The following is an 11,723-nucleotide window of genomic DNA, read 5'->3' as shown; positions in this document are numbered from 1 at the left end:
TGAGGTCAAGAGATCGAGACCATCCTGGTCAACATGGTGAAACCCCGTCTCTACTAAAAATACAAAAAATTAGCTGGGCATGGTAGCGCGTGCCTGTAATCCCAGCTACTCAGGAGGCCGAGGCAGGAGAATTGCCTGAACCCGGGAGGCAGAGGTTGCGGTGAGCCGAGATCGTGCCATTGCACTCCAGCCTGGGTAACGAGCGAAACTCCATCTCAAAAAAAAAAAAAAATACAAAAATTAGCCAGGCATGGTGGTGCAAGCCTATTGTCCCAGCTACTTGGGAGGCTGAGGCAGGAGAATCACTTGAACCCGAGAGCTGGAGGTTGCAGTGAGCCAAGATCGTGCCACTGCACTCCAGCCTGGGGAGAGACTCCATCTCAAAAAATAATAATAATAAAGCATAAGCTTGTTCCACAGATGCTCAACATGGGAGTCAGACCCTTATGAAGTCACATCCATACCTAAACATATCTTGATCCGATTTTTGTCTTCAGTCTATATGGTCTCTTAAGGAACGGGTTTCCAGTCCATCCTAGTGAAACTGTGGCACTTTGGGTTTATATTATTGGGCCACCAATTATTGCTTCCAACTTTTCAACCTACTGAACACCAGGGTGCTGATGAGCACAGGGGCACATGCTCTCCGTGCTCCCTGAAGTTAAGACAATCCGAGGAGCAGAGTCTGTATGCCAGGCAGTGTGATAAAGGCTGTGCCTGGCAGGGTGCTTTAACCCTGGCTAACTGAATTCCAAAATGCAAAGGGGACTAGAAGGTTGGGAAGAGTGTAGGCAATTGACAAAATCAAAGGAAACGCTAACAACCAGACCTGGGCAAGAGCTGGAACCGTCAGCAGCCAGAGTGGGAAATGCCAGAGTATTTCGTTTGGGCACCACTGCCGCAATGAAGCAGCATCGCTCTGCTTCAGATACTTCCGGGCAGAGTCCAGTAGGATGCTGGTCCTGCAGCTCACACTCGCCTCTTGGCCAGAAGAAGGTTGGGGGGCCTGATTGGCAGTCCCCTCCCTACCACATACAAGGGTGGGGGCCCGGGGGGATCTCAGCAAAATCAACTGCAGAGACCAGAAAAGGGGGAGTGGATCCTCAGATCAGGCAAAGCCAGAGACGTCCATCAAGAGCTATGATGGCAGTGTGCCCCAGAAACAACATGAGAAGGAGTGCTCCAGCCTGCGTGGTGTAAGTCAGAGAAGCCCCCAGGAAGAAACTGTGTGGTAGGGATGCAGTCAAGCTCCCAGGGATCCCAGAATGGAACAACCAGCATCAGGAAGAAGGCAGCAATGGCAGCAGCGGCTGGAACCTGCCAGTCTGCCTGTCTCTTGTGGCTTCTCTGCTCTGCACTTGTTTTTTTTGTTTTTGAGTTTCACTCTTGTTGTCCAGGCTGAAGTGCAATGCTGCGATCTCGGCTCACTGCAACCTGCACCTTCCAGGTTCAAGCAATTCTCTTGCCTTAGCCTCCCCAGTAGCTGGGACTACAGGCATGTGGCACCACGACAGGCTAATTTTGTATTTTTAGTAGACACAGGATTTCTCCAGGTTGGTCAGGCTGGTCTCAAACTCCTGACATCAGGTGATCTGCCTGCCTTGGCCTCCCAAAGTGCCAGGATTATAGGCATAAGCCACTGTGCCTGGCCTGGCTTTTTTAAACTTTGGTTTGGGGTCAGGTGGGAAGGCTCTACTTTGAACTCAGCTCTCACAAGCAAGTCTACAAGGTGGTTTTTTTTTTTTTTTTTTTTTTTTTTTTTAATACTTCCTGTGCTTGGCAGCCAGAGTTCAAAGCTCTGGTGGGAAATGGGAAATGCTAGCCTTTAATCATAGATGACCTCTCCAACACCAAGGGACACAGAGTCCAGTAAACAAACCACGGCTTCTGCTATCTGCAGTTGCCTTCTAAAATCCAGTGCCTGCCCTCTCCCATCTTACAGACAGATTTGAGTTGAAGCAGCACATCTTGGGGAAGGTGGCTGGGTACTGGGAAAAGGAGTTGCCCACAGGCTGTCTGGCAGTCGAGGTATCCCTCTTTGTCATCAAGCTGTGTCTTATGAAGCTGTCTCTTTGGCATATATATCCTACCCTGGGGGCTGGCTCAAAATGCAGCGTTTTACCTAGAGAATTCCAGCTGTATTTTATTTCAGGAACATAAGATTTTATCTGAGATGCTTTAACACGGCTCATAATATTAGCCGCCCTCCCTCCCTCTGCATAAACTGCCAATTCTTTCCATTGTTAACATTACTCATGGCACGCAGCCGCTCCTCAAGACTGTGCTGGAATTATAGGCACCTTTGTTTGTGGAATACCTTGGGAAGCTTGGCACCATTGATTTGCATCAGTGCCTCCGGAATAGCCTTTGCCTTCTCCTTAAAGATACTATCTAAACTGTGAAATTCATTAAATAGCCCCAGAAATGGATCAGGTTATTTAACACAACATCCCTAATGGCGCAATATCTCAGCTGTCTGCACTGATAGTGAACATTGTCTCGGATAGTGTTATCAGCCCAGGACACCCGCTATGAATATTGATCCTGAGCTTGTTACAGGCATCACTTGCCATCAGGACAGGTCAGGGTTGGAGCCCACCTAGCATCAAAGCAATTTAAAGACAGCACTCAGGCAGAATTTTAATGCCCAGGCCGAAAAAAACAAATCAGCTCCATGCACAGCGGGAAGGTGGCTTGCTGGATCTGGATATATTATACAGGAATACCGTGGGTATAAATACACATGTGAGGTTGGTAGTGAGCCAAACACATGGCCAAGTGTTACTGAAAGGGATGCTCATTGCCTCCTGGTCTTTTACAAAACAGGTGGCCAGAAAAAAATTACCTAGGACTTCCTCCTCCACTGTCCCCCACATTGAAGAATGTATCCTGTTCTTTGGGTAGCAGGTTTCTCTTTAAGCTGGATGAGTAAGAGAGGGCATTTCTATCCCCCCACTGTTGATGGGAGACCCAGTGGAGTTTCTTGTGTGTCATCTATTACCTGCAGCCAAGTACTAGGCATGAGCATTCACATTACCTCATGCCACACTGAACACACAGATCAGAAATATCTGGCCAGGCATGATGGCTAACGCCCAGCACTTTGTAATCCCAGCACTTTGGGAAGCCGAGGTGGGTGGATCATGAGGTCAGTAGTTCGAGCATAGTCTGGCCAACATGGTGAAACCCTGTCTCTACTAAAAATACAAAAATTAGCTGGGTGCAGTGGTGCATGCCTGTAGTCCCAGCTACTCAGGAAGCTGAGGCAGTACAATCACTTGAACCCAGGAGGCAGAGGTTGCAGTGAGCTGAGATTACGACACTCCACTCCACCTGAGTGACAGAGGGAAACTCCATATAATAAAAAAAAATTAGGCTAGGCACGGTGGCTCACACCTGTAGTCCCAGCAGTTTGGGAGGCTGAGGCGGGTGGATCACATAAGGTCAGGAGTTCGAGACCAGCCTGACCAACATGGTGAAACTCCAGCTCTACTAAAAATAAAAAAGTTAGCCAGGGTGGTGGCACGTGCCTATAATCCCAGCTACTCTGGATGCTGAGGCAGGAGAACCACCTAAACCCAGGAGGCGGAGGTTGCAGTGAGCCAAGATCGTGCCACTGCACTCCATCCTCGGTGACAGAGTGGGACTCTGTCTAATACAAAACAAAACATCAGCCCAGCATGGTGGCACATGCCTGTAATCCCAGCTACTCGGGAGGCTGAGGCATAAGAATCGCTTAAACCCAGAAGGTGAAGGCTGCAGTGATGATCGTGCCACTGCGCTCCAGCCTGGGCAACAGAACAAGACTCTGTCTCACACACACACACACACACACACACACACACACACACACACACACAACCTGAAAAATAAGAGGCAAGCAAAATAGAAAACCACTAAAAGAAGGAGTTTGTAAGATTCGCAGGTTTAAGGAATGTGGCCTCCACACGTTCTTGGCTTTCTCTCCAATTTGTTGCTTCTTCCTTTTTCGGCTCCTTCCCTATATTTAACATCTGTGAACCTGAAGGGAAAGATGATTCATATCATTTAGACAAAAATTTTTGAGGTAATCTGTGGAGTGCAATGGAAATGATTCAGGTTTGGGTTACTCTTGGCTGTCTGGGCCTCCCTTGTCCCTCTGGTTTGGGGTTTAGGGTGCTCCCTGGAATGCCCACCATCCTGTGAAAATGGAGTCTTAAGGTTTCTTACAGGAGAATGAATAAGAGGGACAGTGGGAAGCCACATACTTTCATCTGGGGCTAACTTAAGGAAATCTATTCCTAGCTACCCTGAAGAACCTAAGCATTTAAAAATGTAAACATGGGCGGGCACGATGGCTCACACCTGTAATCTCAGCACTTGGCGAGCCCGAGGTGGGCGGATCACTTGAGATCACGAGTTTGAGACCAGCCTGGCCAACATGATAAAAACCTGTCTCTACTAATAATACAAAAATTAGCTGGGCAAAGTGCCATGTACCTGTAATCCCAGCTACTCAGGAGGCTGAGGCAGGAGAATTGCTTGAACCTAGGAGGTAGAGGTTGCAGTGAGCCGAGATCGCGCCACTGCACTCCAGCCTGTATGACAGAGGGAGACTCTGTCTCAAAAAAAAAAGAAAGAAAGAAAGAAAAACAGAAAGAAAGAAAGAAAGAAAGAAAGAAAGAAAAAGTAAACATGGTGGGAAAAGGTAGAAGGGGCGGCTGGGATCAAAAGGGAAAAGGGGGAGAAACAGAAAGGAAGATGGAAAAAAAAACCAAGAACTGGGTGGGAAAGCATTGTCAAAACAGAAAACAAAGTACCCTCTCGGTATGCAGGAAGGCTCTGGGATTTGCAGTCCAGGATCCCGGGCACCAGTTTCAGTTTCAGGGCCATCTTTTCTTTGGGGTTTTCACATGGTGTGCATTCACTTTGGTGGGAGGTAGGAGGTGGGCTTGGGAAGGGCACTTCCTTTCCTGAGCTTTAAAAGCACAATCCATCTTCACTTTAGGACTGAAGCTAGCTTGAATTTCGGCAGGGCTTTAAAGTCTGCAGGGAATACAGTGACCACCTCTGGGAGGGGCAGCAAGGTTTGAATGAGAAAAGCTACAAGGAGCTGGCCTCTAAGAATGCCTCTTCAATAACAGATGGGATTAGCAGCCCCCAGCACTTTAATGAGATGGTTTCCCCTCCTCTTCCTACTGCTTACCTGCTCAGACAATATTAATTGCCACATCATTGTTTGGAAACCCCATGGGGCAGAGAAGAAAGGAACCGCAGAGTCAGAGGTGGTTCTGGGCCAAACACTAGGAGAAGCCTCAGAATTTGCCTGAAACAAAATGCTTAGCGCTCACAGACTGCTGTGTGCTCTCGGAGAGACAAAAGAAGAAATTTAGGAAGGGTGTGGCCAGTGGAAGCTTCTCCAGCCACTGGTGATCACCTTCCCAGGGGTAGGGCAGATGAGGGGCATTTCAACTGTTTCTCTTCTCTGACTTTAAATTCAAACCAGACAGGCATTTTTGAATCTTCTGTTTCTGGGGCTGGGGAGGAATGGGGGTCAGAGATGCAACCTAATTCTCAGATCCAATTTCTGTTGCACATGATCGAATTTGTGTCTCTGAAGAAGGCCTGAAGTTTGTGCATTGAGGGCTGTGCTCCCGGTCATAGCAAACCAGGGCAGACACCCTCAGCCATCTCCCTTGGCTCTGTACCTGAAGCCACCAAGGTTTCCAAAGCTGCAGGCGTCCTAGTGGGGGCTCCTCACCTCTACAGACCGCTTGCTGGCCTCTGGCCTGGCTTGGCTTTGGGGTGGAAGCAAAAGACTGACAGTCCGGGATTTTCTCCCTCCGTTTTCTAGAGAGCAGGGTGTATCGAAAAAGCCCTGGTCCAGAAGACCCAGGTCCAAACCCAGACTCTGTCACCAACTCACAGTGACCCCGGGCAAATCTCTTCTTACCTTTGAACCTCGATTTCCTCATCTTTAAAACGGGGACACTGGTCTGTGCCAGGTGACGCCCATCTCACAGGGATGCTCAGGGAATGAGATCGTGCAAGCTTCAGGGTTTTGTGAACCCTAAACTGAGAGAACGTGAGGGCTTTTAAATCCGTGATAACCGGGTCTGAAGCTATTACTGCCATTCACTGGCAGGGCAGGAGATGCGCTGAGCATTTCCTGGATTCATCAAAGTAATCAGTCCTGGCCTCAATTGCATCCCCAAGTCAATGGAGTGCGCTGGAAAAAGGGCACAAACTCCAGTAACAGAGGTGTGTGTGTCGGGGGGAGGGATCCCCAGGATGGAAGCCTCCCTGGCATCCTCCGAGAGTCCCAGAGGGTTGGGCGGAGGTGCGCAGAGCCGACTGCGCTGTCCCCGCGGGCGCGCGCACCGGGCGCGCGGAGGCTTCCTAGAGCCCAGGCGAGCTGCCTCCGCACGGCGCCGGGTAGTCCTGAGGCTGGCCCCGGCTGCGCCGGTGCCAATCGGAGCGCAGCGCCCCGCTGCTCCCTCCTCGCCCCGCCTTCCCACCCTCCTCCCCAGCTTCACTTGGCCGCGCGAACCCGGCTCCCGGCTGGAGACCTGCGGCCGAGCCACAGCCGAAGGCAAGCGCCATCCCAGACCCCGCGCCGCCGACCGCCGGCCCGCAGGCGACGGGCATGCTGGCATGGCAGGACGGCGGGGCCAAGGCGGCTCCCTCCCACCACAAGATCTCCTTCTCGGTCCTGGACATCCTGGACCCGCAGAAATTCACCCGCACCGCGCTCCCGCCCGTGCGCCCGGCTCCCCGGGAAGCCAGGAAAAGTTTGGCGGAGGTCGAAGCGGGGAAGGATGCCAGCTCCGAGGACCCTGACGGACAGTTGGAGACCCCTGGTAAGGTGCAAGGCGGCCCCCGCCCCAACACTGCGGAGTGTTTGGGGAACAGCCGGGCCTGGTGAGTGGCCCTTAACTGCGTCTCCCTCAAAGAGACAAGGCGCACGGGACTGGGTGCGAAGTGTAGCCTCCGCCTCGGAATTGGAGAGATGCAGAGAGGAGGCTCCCCGAATTCCGGGGCAGGGATTTGCCGCATCCCTGCTCACCCGCCAAGCTTACCCGCACCACAGCTCTGACGCTCGCGGCGGAAACTTCACTGACCCGGCGCCTACCTTGCCAGGCTTACTCATTTATCGGGCATTTAATTCGCTTGCCACGTGCTAGGACCTGGGCTAAGGGTTGGGATAAAGGTGATGAAAATTTCGGAACCTGAGAAATGGACAGCATCATTCACATCACCCCCATTTTATGGATGGGGGAGCTGAGGCTAAGGCTTGCGCCAGGGGTCCTGGTGAGTAGCGAGGTCAGGCGCCTACTTCAAACCACCCGGAGACGCCTGCGAGGCTGGGCTGCCCCACGCGCTCAGGCTCCCCAGACCCAACTGTTGACCCGGGCTGGGGGCGGGGCTCTGATGGGGTGTTGGGAAGCTTTTGGTACTTTTTCCTCAAAACCCTTTGACTTACTCCCTAAGCTGGCGGACACCTGATGGAGGGGTCAGGAAAGTTTGTGGCTGGAAGGAAGGACGAAAGACAGCAGGAGTCCTGCTGGGTGGGGCTTGGGATAAGACCGGGAAAGGCGGCTCCCTGGAGGGGCAGAGGCTCAGGTCTCCCGGGAGGCTGGATGCCGCGCAGCCCCCAGTTCCCCTCCCCAAGTTTGGCGATGATTTCCTGGGGCCCCAGGCGCCTCTGGCGGCGGCACTTAGGCCCCGGCCGGCCGCCTGGTAATTGTTCGGATCTTCTCTCCGAGGGGCCGCGCTCCCTTCCCCCACCCTCGTGATCGATATTCTATTACTGGTGCCTGCATATCTCCTGCCCGCAGCTTGCAGGTACCGACTTCAAACCCCTTTCCCTGTCTGATCCTAATATTGTTCGATTAAAACTTACCTTTAATAGATGACATCTATCGATCCGGCCCCGCACAAATCTGAAACTCTATTAACACGGCGGGAGAGAGAAGATGGGAAAGGGGGAATTTCACTTTAAAGCGGGGGCGGGGGAGGGCAGAGAGCTTAATAACTTCTTTTTTAATTGCTAGGAGCCCTAGACCAAAATAGGCTTCTAGGGTCTGGGGAGGCACAGCCCTAAAGGCGTTTGATATCTAGATGTCTTAATACAATGATCCTAACCCCCAATATGGTTACTCAATAAGGTCACTATTATTTTTAATGCGGGGTGTCAATTCATTCATTCAGCAAACATTTCTTGGACCCGTACTTGATGGCAGATTTGTAAAGGGCAAGAAGACATGATTCCCCTAAAACTGCTGGCGAGGATGTGCAGTCGGGCCTGAGGGAAGCGAGACGTGGGAACAGCAACGGCACCGGGAGTTGGCTTGAGGGGACAGCCGCTTGCTCTGGGGAGGACGGGGAGGAGGTTTGAGGACCCCAAGAGGCTTCTGTTCACCGCCCCCTTCTCCCCTAGATGCTGCTGGCCGAGGCGCCGGCCGGGCGTCCCCCCTGGAGGGTTCCGAGGCGGAAGAGGAGGAGGATGCGGAGGATCCGGGGAGGCCGCGGCGGCGCGAGCGGGCTGCGCGCCTGCTGCCGGGCCTGGCGCGCTCACCTGACGCCCCGGCGGCGGCGTTGGCGTCTGGGGAGCCCTGCGAGGAAGGCGGGGGCCGCCCTGCCGGGTCTCCGGGTTCCCCCGGTTCCCCGCGGCCCCGGCGCCGGCGCGTGGAGTCCAACTGCGCCAAGCCGCGGCGCGCGCGCACAGCCTTCACCTACGAGCAGCTGGTGGCCTTAGAGAACAAGTTCCGGGCCACGCGCTACCTGTCCGTATGCGAGCGCCTGAACCTCGCGCTGTCGCTCAGCCTCACCGAGACGCAGGTCAAAATCTGGTTCCAGAATCGCAGGACCAAGTGGAAGAAGCAGAACCCGGGCGCCGACGGCGCGGCGCAGATGGGGGGTAGTGCGCCCCAGCCAGGGGCTGCAGCGGGGGGCGGCGGTGGCGGCGCAGGGGGCAGTCCCGGCCCTCCCGGCACTGGGACTCTGCCCTTCCAGACTTTTCCCTCCTACTCCACGGCCAACGTCCTCTTCCCGGCCGCCGCCTCCTTCCCGCTGACGGCCGCCACCCCCGGGAGCCCTTTCGCGCAGTTCCTCGGGCCTTCCTACCTGACCCCCTTCTACGCCCCGCACCTATGAATCCGGAGCCTCCGGCCCATCATTGGCATCGTCGTGTGCCCTCGGCTCCTCCACCTAGGTGCCAGTGCGCAGGTGTCAGCACGCTCCTTCCCTGTCAGCAGCCGGAGACGCCACACCCCTGCCCGCCGCGTGCACCCGCGATGCTGGCGGGCAACCAAGGGGTCAGGGATCCGCCCCCGAAGACTCGGGGACCGAGACTGACCTCAAACCTTGCCGTTTCTGGACCTTGCTGTTCACTTTGGGTCAGGTTTAATTCAGTTCAGGGGCTATGTTTTGAAGGTCTGGATGGAGGTTCAGTTCGGGGCTAACTAACAAAGATTACGGGAGGGAAACACCGGGAGCAGCGACGCCTTGGCCGCCAGCTGCTGGCAGCTAGGATGGAAGCTTCAACGGTGCTGCCTCACCCGAGGGTGAGGAGCAGTCTCTGTTCACAGCTGGTGGCTTCCCTTCCTCATGTGTGGTAGTTCAGCCCATACCCAGAGACTTCTTCCAAATCCTGAACAAGGCTGGGGAGAGCTTGGTCCTGGAGCACACATGGGCCGCTCTGAAACAGACTATTTTTAAAATGCATACAACTTGGCCGGGCATGGTGGCTCACGCCTGTAATCCCAGCACTTTGGGAGGCCGAGGCGGGTGGATTGCTTGAGGTCAGGAGTTCAAAAACCAGCCTGACCATCATGGTGAAACCCCGTCTCTTTAAAACAAACAAACAAACAAACAAAAAACCATACAACTCCATATCTCTAGATCTTTACTCAAGATTCGGTCTGGAGCGCAATACTTGTTCCAAATAACCTCCCCAGGTTGTTCCTGAGAGAGGGGGTACCTTGGTTTTCTGAGTAGGCCAGAAGTTTCTGGTAGGAAAGGTGACTCCACTTTGTAGCTAGACTAACCTGCTGAAATAGACAGGTCTGTTGCACTGCAAGCTTTGAGAACAGCTTGGACCAAACCACACAGTGGCCCTAAAGGCATAGAAATGATACTGAAAGCAGCGATGGCTCAACTAATATCACGAGGTCTATGCATGAGGCTGCCTACTTTGATTTGCAGAAGTTGATACTTTAAAACTTCAGTCCTGGCTCATCTGCCTGTCATAGGGTTTCCAGGGCTTCCAATACTGAGCCAGGGAGAGCTAGCTCCACCAGCAGCACACACTGCTACTACATGTGGACAGTTGGACTGTTTTTTAAAAGCACAAACTCAACATTTTTAGATCTTCATCTAGGATTCTGACTTGAAAACAATTCTTGTTAACAAACAGACTCTCCGTGGTGAACAAGGAGGTGAACAAGCTGAGACTGTAAGGGCCAGTGAAAGCAATACTTGGCTGTGAAACGCTGTCCTGTTCGTAATGGATTCACCTCCAGGAACTTAATACGTGGACATGCATTTTAACTGCTGCTTTTATGACATCCCTTAAAAAATTAGTTCTGTGAAATTCCCTTGCCAGTTTTGCTTGGAATATGCTTCCTTTAGTTTTCTACGTAATATAATCTTGTAGCCCACATCGCGGAAACCCAGACATCCGCAGTTTGTCATGTGTGTTTCATTGTCACTTTTGATTACTTGAGGCCAGCTGAGATCTATGTGGATACCAAATTTCTTGCTACTTCTTGGTAGCCTGTGCTATTAGCAATTAAGTTTAATGATCAATGGCTTCAAAGTAAAGCACACTGTTTGGTGTTATGACCCATTCCATTACTATAATCTTGAAATATCTAGTTCTTTTATCAGGAATGATAGAAAATATTCCCATTTTCTCCTAAATTAAATGAAGACCTCATGTTCATGTGACTCTCATAGGATTTGATAGTATATATTATTTAATTACTTAATATCCACTAATTAGGCTCTTTTCCTTCTAAAGATGAATGTCCTCCAAATGACACATTGTAACTTTCGAAAAGACAGTTGGTGCCAGATGAGATTAAAAATGCAGTTACTATACTAGATATTACTCACCTTATGCTTTGGTAAACACTCCTTTAATAACTATTTGTTGGTTTCTCAAAAGCAAAATTCCATATTAAACAGGCAATTCAAATGTGACAATTCCTCTGTAATAAAGAAGCTGAATTTCTGTAATAAGTGGGAAGCATTCATTCCAGTCTTCTCAGGTACCAGAATCATAGACTTCAGTAGAAGAGAGGGAAATGGGAGGGAGGTGGGAGGCTGATCTGTTCCTGGCCTAGCAGGGTGCCGTAATTCCTGACCCTTCCAGATCGTTGCAGAGTAATGCTTGAAGCATGTGATTTTGGATGTCTGCTGCTTTAAAAGGTCCAGTTGCTTTCCAACCAAATCCATAGACTCAATCTACCCATGTGTTTGTCTAATAAATTCTTTTTGTAATAAATTCATTTTTATTTGTTTGATTATCCTTGTTCTCTATTAACAAAGCTTTAAAATAATTTTATAATTATCAGAGGATGTATACATGTATCTCTCCCTTCTCCTCACTAGCTATGGAATATGCTTCCTTTAGTTTTGCATAAACTCCCAAATAGGGAATATTTCTACACTAACACTCCTTTCTTCTGCCATTTCAGACTCATAGATATACCCAAAGCAGCTGCATTTGCAGGCGGTAT

At 51.4% G+C, this 11,723-nt stretch overlaps 1 protein-coding gene and 1 long non-coding RNA gene across 2 annotated transcripts; both read left to right on the top strand.

Moving 5' to 3' along the window:
• Window positions 1-6,546: 6,546 nt before the first annotated feature.
• NKX1-2 (NK1 homeobox 2) lies at window positions 6,547-9,771 on the top strand. The gene is made up of 2 exons (XM_032281939.1): window positions 6,547-6,839; window positions 8,420-9,771. Exons 1-2 carry the CDS (start codon window positions 6,626-6,628, stop codon window positions 9,133-9,135), a joined length of 930 nt encoding a protein of 309 aa, XP_032137830.1. The 5' UTR covers window positions 6,547-6,625; the 3' UTR covers window positions 9,136-9,771.
• Window positions 9,772-9,782: 11 nt separating this feature from the next.
• Window positions 9,783-11,500, top strand: LOC116554090. Its single transcript, XR_004270043.1, has 2 exons — window positions 9,783-9,938; window positions 10,002-11,500. It is a non-coding gene; the product is annotated as an uncharacterized LOC116554090 (long non-coding RNA).
• Window positions 11,501-11,723: the final 223 nt, after the last annotated feature.

Source organism: Sapajus apella, unplaced genomic scaffold (assembly GCF_009761245.1).
Source record: "Sapajus apella isolate SASKATOON/1434 unplaced genomic scaffold, GSC_monkey_1.0 scaffold13, whole genome shotgun sequence".
NCBI classification, from domain to species: Eukaryota; Metazoa; Chordata; class Mammalia; order Primates; family Cebidae; genus Sapajus; species Sapajus apella.
The sequence above is the reverse complement of the archived record's forward strand: the minus strand, read 5'-3'. Positions and strand labels throughout refer to the sequence as shown.